We start from the raw sequence: 15,887 nt of genomic DNA, 5'->3' as shown, positions 1-15,887 counted from the left end.
ATACCCAAGCTCACAGCACTGTGGGAGGCAGGACCCTCTCCAGCCTCAACTAATATACCCTCCTTATTACCAGAGAACGTAACGCTGGGGAGCAGAAGCCCCCTTGGTGGCCCCGGCATCCTCCTCTCTTTTCAGCAGCATCTTATTAGTAGTATGTGTAGCTTCCCAGACATTTTCTTCTATGAAAGAATGTACATAAATATGTGTTGGGCGGAGGGACGGGACTGTTTTTAAAATAAAATTTAAATCCCTATTACGATGAAAAACCTGCCTAATGAAAATTATGTTTCAAAATGGACTGAGGCGTTCTTTGTGCTAAATATGGTGTTCTTTGTCTCATTTGCAATGGAAAAGTCCCTTGTTTCAAAAAAAAAATACATTATTAAGAGGCCTTACAATACAAACCACATTTTCCAATTCAATAGCATCCAAGGTCAGCCAAGCAGAGACAATGGGAACGAGCTTCAGAAGTGTCTTGCTCAATAATGAAATTTGTTCAGAGGGGCAGCATTATAATCAGAGACCGGCGTAAGCTGGTTGTGGAGTTGCTGGAATTTCAGCTCCAAAATGAACCCCTTCTGTAATTGGGAACCTATTAAAGGATGCTTACGTGCAATTTCAAGTATTGCATTTCCTGATTAACAAGGATATAATTTCTTGAAGGGGGAAATAATGATTCTGTTTATATCCTTAGTTTTCCTGAATTGCCCCTTGTGTGAAGAAAGGCCACATGTCACTTAGAGGGGTCTGGGGGACGCTGATAAGGACACCATTGACCAGGAAGAGGGGCTTGAGGGTCCAGCAGAGCTGAAGGAGGAATCTTAGTAGACTGTCATTACAACGGCCACCCGAGTTCTGTTTGGACCAGCTGGAGGAGGGATCTTAGTAGACTGTCTTTACAACGGCCACCCGAGTTCTGTTTGGACCAGCTGGAGGAGGGATCTTAGTAGACTGTCTTTACAACGGCCACCCGAGTTCTGTTTGGACCAGCTGGAGGAGGGATCTTAGTAGACTGTCTTTACAATGGCCACCCGAGTTCTGTTTGGACCAGCTGGAGGAGGGATCTTAGTAACTGTCTTTACAACGGCCACCCGAGTTCTGTTTGGACCAGCTGGAGGAGGGATCTTAGTAGACTGTCTTTACAACAGCCACCCGAGTTCTGTTTGGACCAGCTGGAGGAGGGATCTTAGTAGACTGTCTTTACAACGGCCACCCGAGTTCTGTTTGGACCAGCTGGAGGAGGGATCTTAGTAGACTGTCATTACAACGGCCACCCGAGTTCTGTTTGGACCAGCTGGAGGAGGGATCTTAGTAGACTGTCTTTACAATGGCCACCCGAGTTCTGTTTGGACCAGCTGGAGGAGGGATCTTAGTAGACTGTCATTACAACGGCCACCCGAGTTCTGTTTGGACCAGCTGGAGGAGGGATCTTAGTAGACTGTCTTTACAATGGCCACCCGAGTTCTGTTGGGATCTTAGTAGACTGTCTTTACAACAGCCACCCGAGTTCTGTTTGGATCAGCTGGAGGAGGGATCTTAGTAGACTGTCTTTACAACGGCCACCCGAGTTCTGTTTGGACCAGCTGGAGGAGGGATCTTAGTAGACTGTCTTTACAACGGCCACCCGAGTTCTGTTTGGACCAGCTGGAGGAGGGATCTTAGTAGACTGTCTTTACAACGGCCACCCGAGTTCTGTTTGGACCAGCTGGAGGAGGGATCTTAGTAGACTGTCTTTACAACGGCCACCCGAGTTCTGTTTGGACCAGCTGGAGGAGGGATCTTAGTAGACTGTCTTTACAACGGCCACCCGAGTTCTGTTTGGACCAGCTGGAGGAGGGATCTTAGTAGACTGTCTTTACAACGGCCACCCGAGTTCTGTTTGGACCAGCTGGAGGAGGGATCTTAGTAGACTGTCTTTACAACGGCCACCCGAGTTCTGTTTGGACCAGCTGGAGGAGGGATCTTAGTAGACTGTCTTTACAACGGCCACCCGAGTTCTGTTTGGACCAGCTGGAGGAGGGATCTTAGTAGACTGTCTTTACAACGGCCACCCGAGTTCTGTTTGGACCAGCTGGAGGAGGGATCTTAGTAGACTGTCATTACAACGGCCACCCGAGTTCTGTTTGGACCTGGCCCGCAGCCGAAGCCATCGCTCCTGTCCCTGATACCCTGGGTCTCCACTGACGTCGGTGTCCCTGATGGCAGGTCCTCAGTTGGTGCTGTTTGTAGAAATGCCTCCTCCTCCTTCAGGACAAAGACCCTTTAGAGGTGGCCCCCATGCTGTCACCTCCTGGTGGATGTCACCTCCAGCCACTTGCCATGTTCTCGCCTGTAGGCACTGAGACCCCCTTTCTTGGGAGTCTCATCTCTTTCACATGCCCATCTGGGTGGCCGGTCACCACCCTGGCTTCAGAGCCCTATAATTCTGCTTTGCTTGTACCTGTTCTACTAATTAGGACACAAGTTGGGGGTGGCCCACCCTCTTGGAGTGTCCACCCCCCACATTGGGATTCTGTGGCACTACAGCCACCTGAGTTCTGTGACAGGCAGCCATGGCTGCCTTCCGTAGACAGCGCCTTCTGTGAGGAATAACATAGCTTAGGACAGCTCAGCTCTCGGGTATCTTAAGAACAACCCAGCCAAGCAGAATTCTTGACTTTCCCTGCCTCCGATCCAGTCCCTTCCGATGGGCTAAGCTAGCCACAAACTAGAGAGTTAATGAGCGAGTTAGAAAAAGGTGACCCTCTGGGTAGGCACAGCCCGCCACCCCCAGGGGGAAGCACAGACAGCATCCCACTCCTGTAGAGTGAACGGCTCACCCAGCAGCACATGTGGCTCACCCACCACAACCTTCACCCCTACCAGGTTTCATCACCCCCCACAATAGCAGACATCTGGGAGTCATCTCTTTCTCCTTGTTGTGGGCTGAATTGTGTCCCCCCCAAAAGACACATTCCAATCTTCACTCCCGGTTCCCATGAGGCTGATCCTGGAAATGGGCTGGGGTGGCCCGCCCGCCCCCCTGGCTCTCTCCATCTCACTCTCCTGGACCAGCCATGCTGATGGTCTTCAGTTTCTTAAACGCGCCACTGGGACACCTTTGCACCTGCCGAGCCCTATCAAGTCCCTCTCATCCCAGATCTTCATGTGGCTGGCTCCTTCTCAATTCCAGGACCGCACTTCCCTGCCACCTCCTTGGGGAGGTCTTCGGGGACACCTCATCGGGCAGCCCCGCCTCCCGGTCACGGTCACACCACTCCCCTTCTTGTCTTCATTCATAGTGCTATACCTCATCAGTCATTTACTCATTTATTTATTTGTTTTCTAATTTGTTGTTTAGGTTACCCCGGCCCCATAAGAGCCCTGCCAGGCTCACTGTTGTGTCCCCAGGGTGTAGAATGGTGCCTGGCACATAGTAGGCGCTGACTGAATGCTTGTTTAAAAACTGATACTGGAATGAAGAAATATGTCCGCCAGTGAGTTGAAGTTATAGGAAGTTATCTAAAAAACATTCTGTCTGAGTCCCTGCTCATTCACTGAAGCTCTCCTAAGTCAGAATTCGGAGTAGAGAGAGAAAGAGGTTTGTCTTTGTGCTTAAGCAGGATAAAGAAAGAAAATAACTTTCTGAACAAATTATCTATGTAAACAGGGACTATGTTTCACCCTCTTAACAATGAACTCCAGCAGCTCTGGCTTCCAAAGCTCTGGCAGCTCTCTGACAAGGAATATGCAAATTGCCCAGTGATTCTCTGTCTTCCTCAAAGCCCTTATAGAATTCTGGAGGCTCAGGGTCCCAACCTCTCTTCTTCCCCTCCCTACTCCCCCGCCCTGTCAGCAGCAATAATGAATGCCCTGAATGGGAGGGGACTTAGCTGTTCACCTATAACCTGGAACTCCAGTTTCTCAGGTGGTCAGGTGGACCCTAACCACCATCAATGGCAGAAATGCACACGTGCAGGCATCTATAGTCCCTGAAAACGTGGGTGGAGCTTACTAGGAAAATGTAGCTGGTCACTCAATCACGAGGCTCTATTACCTTCTCTGAGATTTCAGCAGGTACTTTTAATTCACCCTCTACAGAAGGCAGATGGGAATGCAAAAGTATTATAAGACCGTAGAAGAAAAACCAGGTCCCAACATCAATCGTTATAAAAGCCCAGGTATTCTCACTCCCCGATGAGTTGGTTTTCATTTCAGTAACTGTGGGTTGTTGTGAAGGAAATTGTAGCCCGACAGAATCTGGTTAAAACTCATGGGCCAAAGAGTAGGCTTCAGTTTCAAACTCTCTAGAAACTACACCCAACCACCCAAAACACATGTTAAAACAACTCTAATTGTGTATTTCAAAGAACAAGTAATTTTGTTCTACTGTGGTCACTGGTAATTCCAAGTTAAATACTTTCGAGTCTCGCTCTCTGATTTTACGCATATCTTGGGGGAGAGAGTGGGGTTGGGTGTGAGCTATTGCTTTTCATCTCCTTTTCTGTATAATTTAATACCGAGGAGGGCAGCTTAGATTTTATAAGGCACACTGAGCTCTGAGGTTAGCTCACAGTGAAGAGGCAGTGAAACGTGTACACCAGTTAGCTAACTGCTCAGAGAGCATGGTTTACCCTGGAGGCCTGTGGGTCAGGTGCTTTGGTTGTGAACAGAAGCCATGTCTGACTCCGCTAAGGCAATGCAGGATTCCTTGGGAGGGCACCAGTGCTCATTGAACTACGGGGGCCCTGGGGATCCAGTCGGTGGGAAGGGTGCTCTGGGGATCCAGTCGGTGGGAAGTACGCTGCAGTTTCTCCAGGACTCCCCTGTGGGTGTGATGCATTGTAGCTTCTGGTCATTGCACATCAGGTCCCAGGTCCTGGAGCAAGCATCCTATGCACTCTGCCTGAGACGATGGCCCAGGTGGAGGGGAGGAGCCTTGATTGACAGTCCTCCAGGATTAGAGTCCATCAGGGAAATTTTGCTGCTGGCAGAAGGGTGGTGGGAACATTGGCAGGCAAACTGAGCACTTGCCCACTGCAGATAGGCTTCACGCAGAAGAGCAGAAGAGGATTTGAGAAGGGGGTCAGGAACAGAGATCCTCAGGTTCACGGCTGATGGGACCGACACGGAGCATAATGGAGCTCCTGGCATCAGTGGAGGACCCACCTTCCCTGTTACTCTCCGTGGTGGCCAGTACATCTTCTGGCCTTTGGGTTGACCATGCGGAGGGACCGTTCGTACCTCGGGGCCCTAGGAAGCACAGTTCTGAGCTTTCTGGGTCCAGTATTTCACGTGCTCTGGATGGCTCCTGAGCAACCAAGCTCCCATGGGGCTGTGGTCTTGTCAGGCCTTTGACCCTTCAGAAGCATCCTAGCCCAGGGGCCTCCCTTTCCTCAAATTCCAGACGGTGATAAAGAGCAGTACTCGAGTCACCAGGCAGCTGTGATAGAATAACTAATGCTTCTACAGTGCTTCACAAGAGCAGGTACTCAGTGGGCATGAGCTACGGCTGATACCCATCCATCCATAGCTGTGGTCTGGCCTCGGTCTCCCTATCAGGACTCCCTTCCCCTGCTCTGAAACCCCATCCACTGGACTGGAGACAGGGCACCTTTGGCAACCTCCCCCCCATTGTCCTGTGTAAATAAATGTCTGAATGGTTGGGACCCAGCTGTTCCCCAAGTCAGGACCAGGAGCAAAGTTTGCCTAAGATCGTCTCTCCTACCCCTGGTGCCATTTTGGGTGATCCCATTTCTGGCACCAGGACCTAAACACACAGCCAGGTCAGAGAGCACAAGCCTCATCCTCCATCAGTTCTCTAACCAGCCTCTCCTGCTCGCAAAGGTTCTAGCAAATCTCGGGGACTGCAAGTCTGGGAGATTATAATCTGGATGACAGCAGGCCCCCAGCCCCCTCCTTGGAACCCTCAGCCCTAGATGGAACTGACCCTGTAGGAAATACAGAAGACGCTTACAGAGACAAAGAGAGACGTCACCCATAATCCTACCGCCCAGAGATAGCAACTCATTCATAATGTTTTCCCTCTAGACTTTTTAAAATAAGGATGCCAGCCACCCAACGGAAACAATTTAAATTAAATGTACATACACTGTGCTGCTGTTCTAACCTTAAGCCAAAATTATCTTCCCATATCATTCAATATTTTTTTTATATAATAATTTATTTTTTTATTTTTTTACAGAGACAGAGAGTGAGTCAGAGGAATAGACAGTGACAGACAGACAGGAACGGAGAGAGATGAGAAGCATCAATCATTAGTTTTTCACTGTGCGTTGCAACACCTTAGTTGTTCATTGATTGCTTTCTCATATGTGCCTTGACCATGGGCCTTCAGCAGACTGAGTAACCCCCTACTGGAGCGAGCGACCTTGGGTTCAAGCTGGTGGGATTTTTGCTCAAGCGAAATGAGCCCGCACTCCAGCTAGCGACCTCAGGGTCTCGAACCTGGGTCCTCTGCATCCCAGTCCGACGATCTATCCACTGCGCCACCGCCTGGTCAGGCTCAATATTTTTTTGATATACAATTTTTTTGCAGGTGCATAATTCCGTCAAATTTTGTTTACATCATTGTTTGATGTTGGTATTTAGGTTTTGGTCTCCTGGCCTCCCTTCCCTCCCTGGGTTCCTGGCTATGGCTTGTCGCTGTCCCATAACCTCTCCACTGTAGGCTGATACATAGGTTCTTGAGTCTCCACTTCCCAGAAACACCTGGTACCCACCGACCACACACTGGAGTGGACTCCTCAGTTATAACACTAGGCTTTATGGGCTGAGTTGTGCCCCTCCCCCCGAAAAAAATATGTTCAAGTCCTAACTCAGATTGTGACCTTTTTTAGAAATAGGGTCCATACAAATGCACATAGTTAAGATGAGGTCACACTAGAGTAGGGTGGGTCTTTAGTCCAGGATGATTAGCACCCTTACAAGAAGAGGAGAAACGCACAGAAAGAAGACAGCCACATGACGACAGAGGGGGCGGGACTGGAGTGGTGCATTTAAGGCAATATAATATTGAATGTTGACTGTAATTGAGAAAAAAAACTAATAAAGATAGGAATACCAAGGACTTCTAGGAGAAGGTACAAGGGGCAAGGAAGTTTCTCTCCTACAGGTTTCAGAGGGAGTATGGTCCGGCTAACTCCCGGGGTTCATATTTTCAGGATGGTGAGACAGTAAATTTGAGACACCCAGTTTGTGGCACTTTGTACAGTAGTCCTAGGACACGACACCTGGCACCATTCCACCCACAAGAGGAGGCCTTTTGGGTCCATTACCAGGTCGAAGCAACCCAAGCCCCTTCATGTCGTTGGAAACAGAAACTTGGGTTTCTGACCCCCTTCTCTTACTTTGCACTCCCATCCTCCTCTGACCCCATCCAGCCACCATTTCTGGCCCTTCCTTCCGCCATACTTCCGATGTCCGAGAATGCTTTGCAGCCATCCCTGAGAAGCAGGATAGCATGCTACCAAGGTTCGAACCCACAGGAGGGTGTCCTGTCACCTGATGTGAGTGACATCTACCAAGCACCTGCTCTGTGGCTGGCACTGAGCTGAACATTTCACCTGAACAGTCTCACCTATTCCTCACAGCAACCCCAGAGTGTTGACGTTATTTGACAAAGGAGGAAACTGAGGCACAGAGGGATTAAGTCTTGAACAAGTCCATGGAGCAGCTGGAATTCAAATATGGGAAGTTGAATCCTGGAGCCCAGCCCACACAGCTGTCTTTGCAGATGGACAATTAAGATCCTTCCTTCTTAACCCCTCTCAGATTCACATTGAATTGGGGATTTAAAAGACTGTTCTTGTTAGCATGCCTGTGGTCTGTGCACTGTGATCTTCTGCACTAAGTCATGTTATGTAACACATGCCTCAGTCTGTGTGTGTCTCCTGTTGCCTAGACTCTGCTCCAAACCCTGGTTCTTTCAAACAGGCAGTGGGACGGGGAGGTCCTTGCCTGAACTTTGACCTGAACTTTCACTGGAAGTGGACAGTTGAGGCATGAAGCTTGGCGGCTCGCAAAGCTCAGTCCTTGGGCTTGTCAGCTGGGTCGTCCCGAGTGCATGGTCTTGCTTCTATAACACAGTGCCCATCATGTACAGATGTCACAAGAGTCAAACGAGGTCCCGTGCAGAATGCACCAAGCACTGTGTCTGTCCTCAAGGGAAGTCCATCTCTGACTCACACCCCACACGCGGTCCTTTATGGTAAAATGGCCTGGCCATCTGTTACCCCTCTGGGAAAAATGCACCTTTAGCTTATTGCCAGTGCACATGGTTCAACGGAGTGAATGTGAACTAGACGAGGAACAGAAAACCCCAGGAAGCTCGGGTGAACCAACAGCCAGCTAGGAACAATGCACCACAGAGAGGAGACGACTACTCTTCTATCTACATATGATATTAAAGAGCATTAGCGAATCAATAAGAGATTCTTTAAAAAAAAAAAGTCCAATATAAAAATGAGCAAAGGATATGACTAATAGGAAAATCGATACAAGGGGTTCTTAAATAGACATTTCTTTTTGCTCATAATGAAGGGAAGGCAAGTCTAAACAGCTGAGCATCACCACTGACAGGATTTGTGAAGAGCGACACTGACGAGGAGTGGCGAGGAAGCAGGAAGGAGGCACTCGCACAGGCCCCCGCCACGTGGGGGTGTTGACTTGCACCCCAGGGAAGGAAAGCTAGTGAGAGACTTGAACACACATTTTGCCACAGCGATTGCACTCTTTGCAATCAACACCCATATCTGCTGATGAAGGGGAACCTGGGTGCAGGGAACGGTGTTCTAAGCAGAAGGAACAGTGTGTGTGTGTGTGTGTGTGTGTCCGCTGTGGTGGAAAGGAGTATGACTTGATGGACAGCAGACACTCTTCTGTGTGACTGTGTCGTGGTGGTGGCAGCTGGTGATCGTCATCTTCTCTGAGGAGGAAGACACCTGGTCTGTGAGGTTGGTGGGGATGAGGGTCGTGTTTGGGGCTGAGGGGCACTGACGGGTTGGGAGAGCAGGAAGAGCAGAAAGGGAGAGTAGAGGACAGGATGGGGACACAGCGAGCTGGACAGAGGGTCTAGCTGGGACGGAGTGCCAAAAATCCTGAGTGGCTTCAAGTGGTGGACTTTCTTACATTCTAGATCTGGACAGCAGCATCTTAAATCCCCAAAATGCCCCTTAAAGTGGTTAACATCCTCTTAGAAGTGATGAGAGGAGGTGGTGGGGGAGGGGCGTGGGTCCTGCCCTCTCCTCATCCCAGAGGGATAGTAAGGTGAGGATCTTAGTGGCACCTGGGCTCCACCTGCTGAACAGGTGCTGGGCTGAGTCTGTGGGACATTGTGAGTACCCATGACTATAGCCTATCACCATTACTAGCATTATTACTGGCACTGAATGTTGGAGTGGGGACTCAGAGGGACTATAATGACAGTTGAAAGCTCGTGTTATGGCACTAGAAGCTGGTGGGCTCCTGAGAATCAGAGACTTTCAGGGCTTGCAGCAAATCCAGGCAACTCCATAGCTAGGGCGAACCACCACATGATCCAGTTTGCTCTTGGGAACCCTCCAGTGATGGGAATTCAGTGCTTTTAGAGGCATCCCATCCCTCACCTGCTGGATCCCCCATTGCCCTTGACATGAATCTAACTCCTCCCTGGGGTCCCCATGGCCCTCCATGATTGAGCCCTGCCGACCTCTGACCTCATCCACTCCTTACCCCTTCACTCTCTCTCACCAACCACACTGGCTCTCTGGTCATGAACACAACTGGCCTTTACCCATGCAAGTTCCTCTCCCAGGATGCCTCCTCCTCCTCCCTTCCTCTTTTGTCAAGTTTCAGGTTACATGTCACCTTTTCAGGGAGGTCTTCCTTATCCGCCCAGCCCAGACTAGATGCACCTGGACCTCCTCGGTAGAGCAGTCACTTGTAATCGATTGCTCATTTAAGGTTTCTTCCTTTCTGTGTGTGTGTGTGTGTGTGTGTGTGTGTGTGTGACAGAGACAGAGACAGGGAGAGGGACAGATAGGGACAGACGGACAGGAAGGGAGAGAGGTGAGAAGCACCAATTCTTCATTGCGGCACCTTAGTTGTCCATTGACTGCTTTCTTATTCGTGCCTTGATGGGGGGGGGGGCTACAGCACAGCGAGTGACCTCCTGCTTAAGCCAGTAAACTTGGGCTCAAGGCAGCAACCATGGGGTCATGTCTGTGACCCTGCGCGCAAGCCAGATGAGCCCACACTCAAGCCAGTGACCTTGGGATTTCGAACCTGGGTCCTCCGCATCCCAGTCAGACAGTCTATCCATTGAGCCACTGCCTGGTCAGGCTCATTTAAGTTTTAATTGTCCAACTTTACTCCAACTTCCCTCAGGCCAGGGAGTGGCCTCACCTGCTCCTCTATCCCTAGGGCCTTACACCAGTAAGAGGGATCATAGCACAGCACCCAATTTTCATTCTGGGGGTTGTAATTCAGTTGGGTATGCACCTACTAGACGCTGTGCTTTTTACCAACCTCACCCGGCCCCAGCCTGAGTGCTGTGATCACTCCCATTTCACAGATAAGGAAGGTGATGGGGACAGGCCCTATGGCTGGGGCCAAGGGAGGATGACAGGAGACAGTGTCCAGGAAGTAGCCTAGCTCACTACATGAGGACATTGATTAATTTCTTGCCGTTTTCAGTATCATTACAACAGTCACGGTGGTCTCAGGGACATGCAGAACCTCAGGGTGGGAAGGAAACACAGTGCCCAGCAAAAGGAGGTACACACAGTGACTTGCCCAAACTCAGCTGCATTGGTGGCTGGCTGAGAGTGGGGCTGCCCCTTCCCTGTCCGGGTCCAGGAAGCTCAGCGCAGCGCCTGGTTCTTTGTGGTAACAGCACTAAGGGTCCACTAGGTTCTCGGTGTTGAGTCCTGACCACACAGCATCTCGTTTAACCCTTCAAGCACACACCCCTGCCCCGCCCAGAAATGTCACCATTCCCAACTCAACTGGTGGGGACACAGGCCGAACCTGTCCTGGTGACAGATAACCTACAGGATGGGAAGGTGACAGCGAGGGGAAGCCAGATCTGTCCAGTTCCTGGGGTGTGCGCTCCAGCTGTTTGTAGCACACAGAGCTGCCTAGCTGACGTCCGGGTGCACAGGTAGAAGTGACGTGCTGCCTCCCAGCCGTCTCAGCGCCCACTGGACGGCTGGCCACCTTTCCAGCTGGGAGGTCTGACATTCTTAGGGACATACTTCCCTCCCCGTCTGGCTACGCACCTCACTTCCCAGGTCTCAGACAGTTTCCTATATCAGGGTCTTTCGGAAACTGACTAGCCACAGGAGACAGGAAGCTGGCTTTCTTTCACAGAAGGCTCCTGAAAACCATTTTGGCTTAAGGAACAACACCAACCTCCTGTCCACAACTTGTGACCACCCCTGTGCAGATTTCAGAATTCAGTTTCTTCCCCCAAAGGCCCCCTAACTCAGCTTGGTGGCCCTCAAGTTCAAACTGAGGTCTGTGGCTTCCCTTCCTTTTCAGTAGGCTATCGACCTTCATTTCCCAGACTGACTCTGCTGGTGAAGCACTGTATCCTGGAAGTTTTATCAGGGGCTCATTCTGGTTTAAAAGCTTGCATTAACGTAGTTAACTTCCAATACGTCCACAGATATTTCTTCATGAGTAGCTTCTGACTGGCTCGCCGTCCAGATGGTTTTGAAATCAAGGAAGCTGCTCTCTTTGCCTTGAGCTGGTTATTTTGAATCTGGAGATTGCAGCCTCGGTCAGGACGATAAGAGGAACAGCTGGCCGCGAGGACCCGCCTCGCGAAGAAGCAGCCGGAGAAAGTTTCTGCTGACGATTTTCTTTGTTTTAAATAATTAATACACTTGCTGATCTCCCTGCACATCTGATTTTCGGACGAGTGCACTTAAGTTCATTTTCTTCCCAGCTTTTATTCCCAGATTCAAAGAGGAGGCCCACATGGACAACTAATTTATTATGGACTAGCCTGTGATTTTGTTTTAGTTAATCTGTCTCTAAATGATAACTTGCCATTGCAAAGTATATGGTTAGAGACTGAAATTAGACCAGAGAGAGAGAGAGAGAGAGAGGGAGAAAGAGAGAGAGAAAAGAGTTGTGGTTTCTTGTTTCCCCCCTCAAACATAAATTGTTGAGTAAGGACATTTTTAAAAGCCAGAAATTGCTGTGGAGTGAAGCGAAGCTGGGGGCCCGAGTGCTGGCCCAGGACACAGCTGGCAGGCCAGGGTTGTGAGGAAGGTTTGCTGCCGTGGGCACCTAACCACACTTACCCAACGGCGTCTCTCCCGACATCCACCAACAGACGTTCTCAGAGACAAGAAGGGAAAAATGGGAGAAATCAACGTCCAAATTAGAAACTACCTAGCCGTGTTGTTTTTCTTGGGGCCCCGCAGTTCCTTTGATTTCCTGATTGCTCAGAGCAAGAATAACAAAATCCATCCAACCCAGTGATTTTGACAGATTCATCGGAAAAGCTACCAGTTCAGTTTGATGTAGCCATACCCATGGTTTTCAACCAGGGGCAATTTTGCCATCTCCCCCCCCCCCACCCTGGGGACATTTGATGGTTTCTGGAGACCCTTGTGGCTGTCATAATGGGGGGGGGGGGAGGTGTTGACTTCGGCATGGAGGAGGTAGAGGTCAGGGATGCTGCTACACGTCATACAATGCGTGGCACAGCCCCACAGCAGAGAATGAGCTGAACCACAAGAGCCAACAGTGCTGAGGTCAGAAACCTTGGTGTGTGTGGGTGTGTGTGTGTGTACTTAGAATGAATTCACTCGGTGGGGCCGTTGGTGTGCCCTTCTCCACAAAGTTTCTGGAATCCAGAGACATGAAGTCCAGGCATGCCTCAGCTCACTCAGGTACCTAAATTATGTAAGTATCCGAGAACTAACTGGGTTCTGTTTCCTTTCACTAGAGCAAAAGGATCTTGTTGCCAGTAGTGAAAAGGACTTTTGAAAAAGGTGTTCAGTGGAAAACAGTGTCCAGCTTAGGGCAGGCAACGTGCAGGCAGCTCAAGTCGGGTCGCCGCCCTTCCTAGTGTCTGTGTCTGAAGGCAGGGCCAGCAGGTCGCCTCCTCCTCTTGCCTCCAGCCCATCAGACACTTGCCTCCAGCCCATCAGGCACTCCTGGCCTGTCTCCCGTGGAATCTGTCTGACTTGCCATGGCAAAAGGTCGCCAAGGAGCAAAGCAGCAGGACTCCCTGAGAGCAAGCCACAATGCTGGACTTCCAGTGATTTTATTGGCATGATGAGAAGCTTGGGGCCTGCCAAGGACAACAGCCCTGCCCTGTGACCAAGACTGCAGGTTTCTGGGGTAATCTGTCCTACTGCTCTGGACTGTCCCATTCCCGTGGGAGGGAACAGACGGGGAGGGGTGGAGGAGAGCCCTGAGAGGGCGGCTCCTCCCTTTCCCCATCCTATCTCTGCTCACAGCCATCCCCCCACTCAACCACTTCTTCCGCTGCAACTTTCATTGCCCTCCCTAAGCAACAAACGGTGCTGGAGGACGTCTCTGCAATGGGTGGTCATGTGACCTCTCACCTCAAGCCCTGTGATAAATGCACCTTTGAATGGATGTATCTGTGACTCTTCAAACATCTCACCCACCCCTCCCTTGAGCTTCCTTCAGACCCCTTTCATCTCTCCTCCAAATATTGTGCTTAGAAATTGGGGATTGGGAAAAGGACTGCCTGAGGGGCTCCTGCAAGCAGACCTGACTTTGCTCCTTGATTATAATGGAGTAGAGAGCGCCCCGTAGGATCCGTAGGATCTGGGCCTTAACTGGACAGCCCCTTTGGCTGAACGCTTCCTCAGTGCCAGGCAGTATGCTAAGTGCTTCCCCACAGCCTTCTCATAGTCCTCACAATAAGCCTAGGCAGAGGTGAGGATGTTGTGAGCCCATTTACCAGATGAGAACATTGGGGCTAAGAGCTGATGGACATGCCTGATCAAAACCACACAGGTTGTTGGAAGCTGATCTGGGCTGATGAGCCAGGTAGGTGTTCTGACTCCAGGACCACAATTCCTAACCCTTCATGATGTGAAGGTGCTTGGGGTGACCCTGGGGCTGGGCACACTTCCATGACCATGATTGTTATTGTCATTTTTTGCCAATGGTGGCACAAACACCACGGTCAGTTGGCATTTGTTGAGTTCTGTCCATTCCCCAGCCCCTAAGAAGAGCCAGCGGGAGAACAGTTAGTCCTAGAGCAGGCACGTTCTCCTCCACCAGTGGGCCCTGGGGCCCCTTGGCCAATCCTTCCCCCCACCCTCCGGGCAGGCTTGTGGGCACCAGCCTGGATCCAGGGTCCCTGCTTCCTCCCCTAGCTTCTCCTCCAGCTCTGCTTCAGGACAGAGCCCTGAGCATCCACAGGTCCAGGCTTCCGGGGGCAAGACCAAACCCCGTAGCCCCCGGTATGAACAACCTGGGGTTTGCACCTTGCCATGGGGGTCTCCTGATTTTCTTGGCCTCCTGGCCCCCCTGTACCCCCACACCAGGGGCTGCTTCTAGTGCCTAGAGGTCAAGCCCCATGGGTGCGCACTTGGCGTTATGACACCGCTCCGTTGGAGTGATGACACCACTGCCTTGTGCGGGGCCCAAGAGGAGCCTAGAATTGCGGCAGGTGCCAGCCAGGTGAGGCTGGGGTAGGGCGTATAGGACGCATCATCACCGACCCGGTGCACAGACGCATGCAGCAGTCCCCAAAGACCCTTAGGGAAGTCAGACGGCGAGCTCCCTCCCTTCCGACCTCAGGCAGCGAGCGGGGGAGGAGGCGCGGGAAAGATGACACCTACCTCCCAAAAGCAACAGGACGCAAATGTAGGGGAGCATGGCTTCAAGCATCCCGTCGGGGCGCCCCCACTGTGCGTGGAGAGAGGCGCGGGCTCGAGGCTCTCGGGCGGCAGCGGACGCTGGCGGCCCGGCTGGGGTCCTGCGAAGAAGTTGCAAGGGCCCTGCGCCCCCCTCAGCACTCACCCTCCCGGCTGTCGATAGTTGTAAGTCGAGCTGCGCACTCATAGGTCCAACTTGCCAGAAGAGGTGGAGACAGCCCCCGGCGGCGTTGTGCGCACACTAGCGCAACGCGCCCAGCCCTCTGGCGCAGCTCCTCCTGCCATTCAGACCCCTAGCCGACCCCCTTCTGTCCCCTGCCCCTTGCCTCCCGCAAAGTGTTTGCAGTGAGCAAGGAGGCCTCCTTCAATTCTTGTCCTGGCCAAACCAGAGCGGTGCGCTCCTCCGGCCAAAGTGCACCCCTAGCCAGACTGGTCCCTGGAAGGACAAGGGGGAAAAAGTTCTTCTGTGCCCTGCTGGGTCTCCAGACCCCTGAACTTCCTACACAGATACTCTTGGAAAAGCCGCTCAACTTGGAGCCAGGCTAGGAGTGCAGTGAAAGTGGCCAACCTGGGGCACCCAGCAGCCAGCAGCACTCTCTGTAATTAGCTCCTCCAGGCTCCAAAGAGCATCCAGGCAAACAGTGTGGTGCCGCCCAGGGCCGGTTCCCCCCACCCTCCTGCCCCAACTCCTCCTCCTGCCACCCCTCAATTCCCATCTCAGTGAGTCAGCTTAGGGCGACAGCTCAGAGGCAACTGGGTGGAGGAGGAGGAGAGACAGCATGCCCCCCAAACCAGTTACCTCCTGTCCCCCACCCCGGGACCTGGGCTTCCCAGGTACCTCCCTCAAGAGGCAGGCAAGGCTTGAAGAAAGGTTTGAAGGAGAAACTCCACGAGTTATTGGATTTATGAAGATGAGAAAGAATCACTTGGATTAGAAAAATGTAACCAGATTGTTCTTACCTGCATGCACCACGTGGATAACTGAAGGGAAGCTGCGATGGCGGGGGTGGGGTAGAGGTGTGTAGATGTTGG

General features: G+C 51.5%; 1 protein-coding gene across 3 annotated transcripts in view; it reads right to left on the bottom strand.

Annotated features, from left to right (window-relative positions):
• The window catches only part of APCDD1L (APC down-regulated 1 like), a 47,571-nt gene extending 32,137 nt beyond the window's left edge, over positions 1–15,434 (bottom strand). For 2 of the 3 annotated variants that reach the window (XM_066235287.1, XM_066235288.1), the window contains exon 1: positions 14,820–15,434. In XM_066235287.1, coding sequence (XP_066091384.1) covers positions 14,820–15,042 — 223 coding nt within the window. In that variant the 5' untranslated portion in view covers positions 15,043–15,434. Of the gene's footprint in view, positions 1–12,290; positions 12,328–14,819 lie in introns of all 3 variants that reach the window. The other variant, XM_066235289.1, reaches the window with a different exon arrangement.
• Between the last annotated feature and the right edge of the window lie 453 nt (positions 15,435–15,887).

The sequence above is a fragment of the Saccopteryx bilineata genome, chromosome 6 (genome assembly GCF_036850765.1).
Source record: "Saccopteryx bilineata isolate mSacBil1 chromosome 6, mSacBil1_pri_phased_curated, whole genome shotgun sequence".
Classification (NCBI taxonomy): Eukaryota; Metazoa; Chordata; class Mammalia; order Chiroptera; family Emballonuridae; genus Saccopteryx; species Saccopteryx bilineata.
Note: the sequence above shows the minus strand (reverse complement) of the source record. Positions and strands in the feature narration are given on the sequence as shown.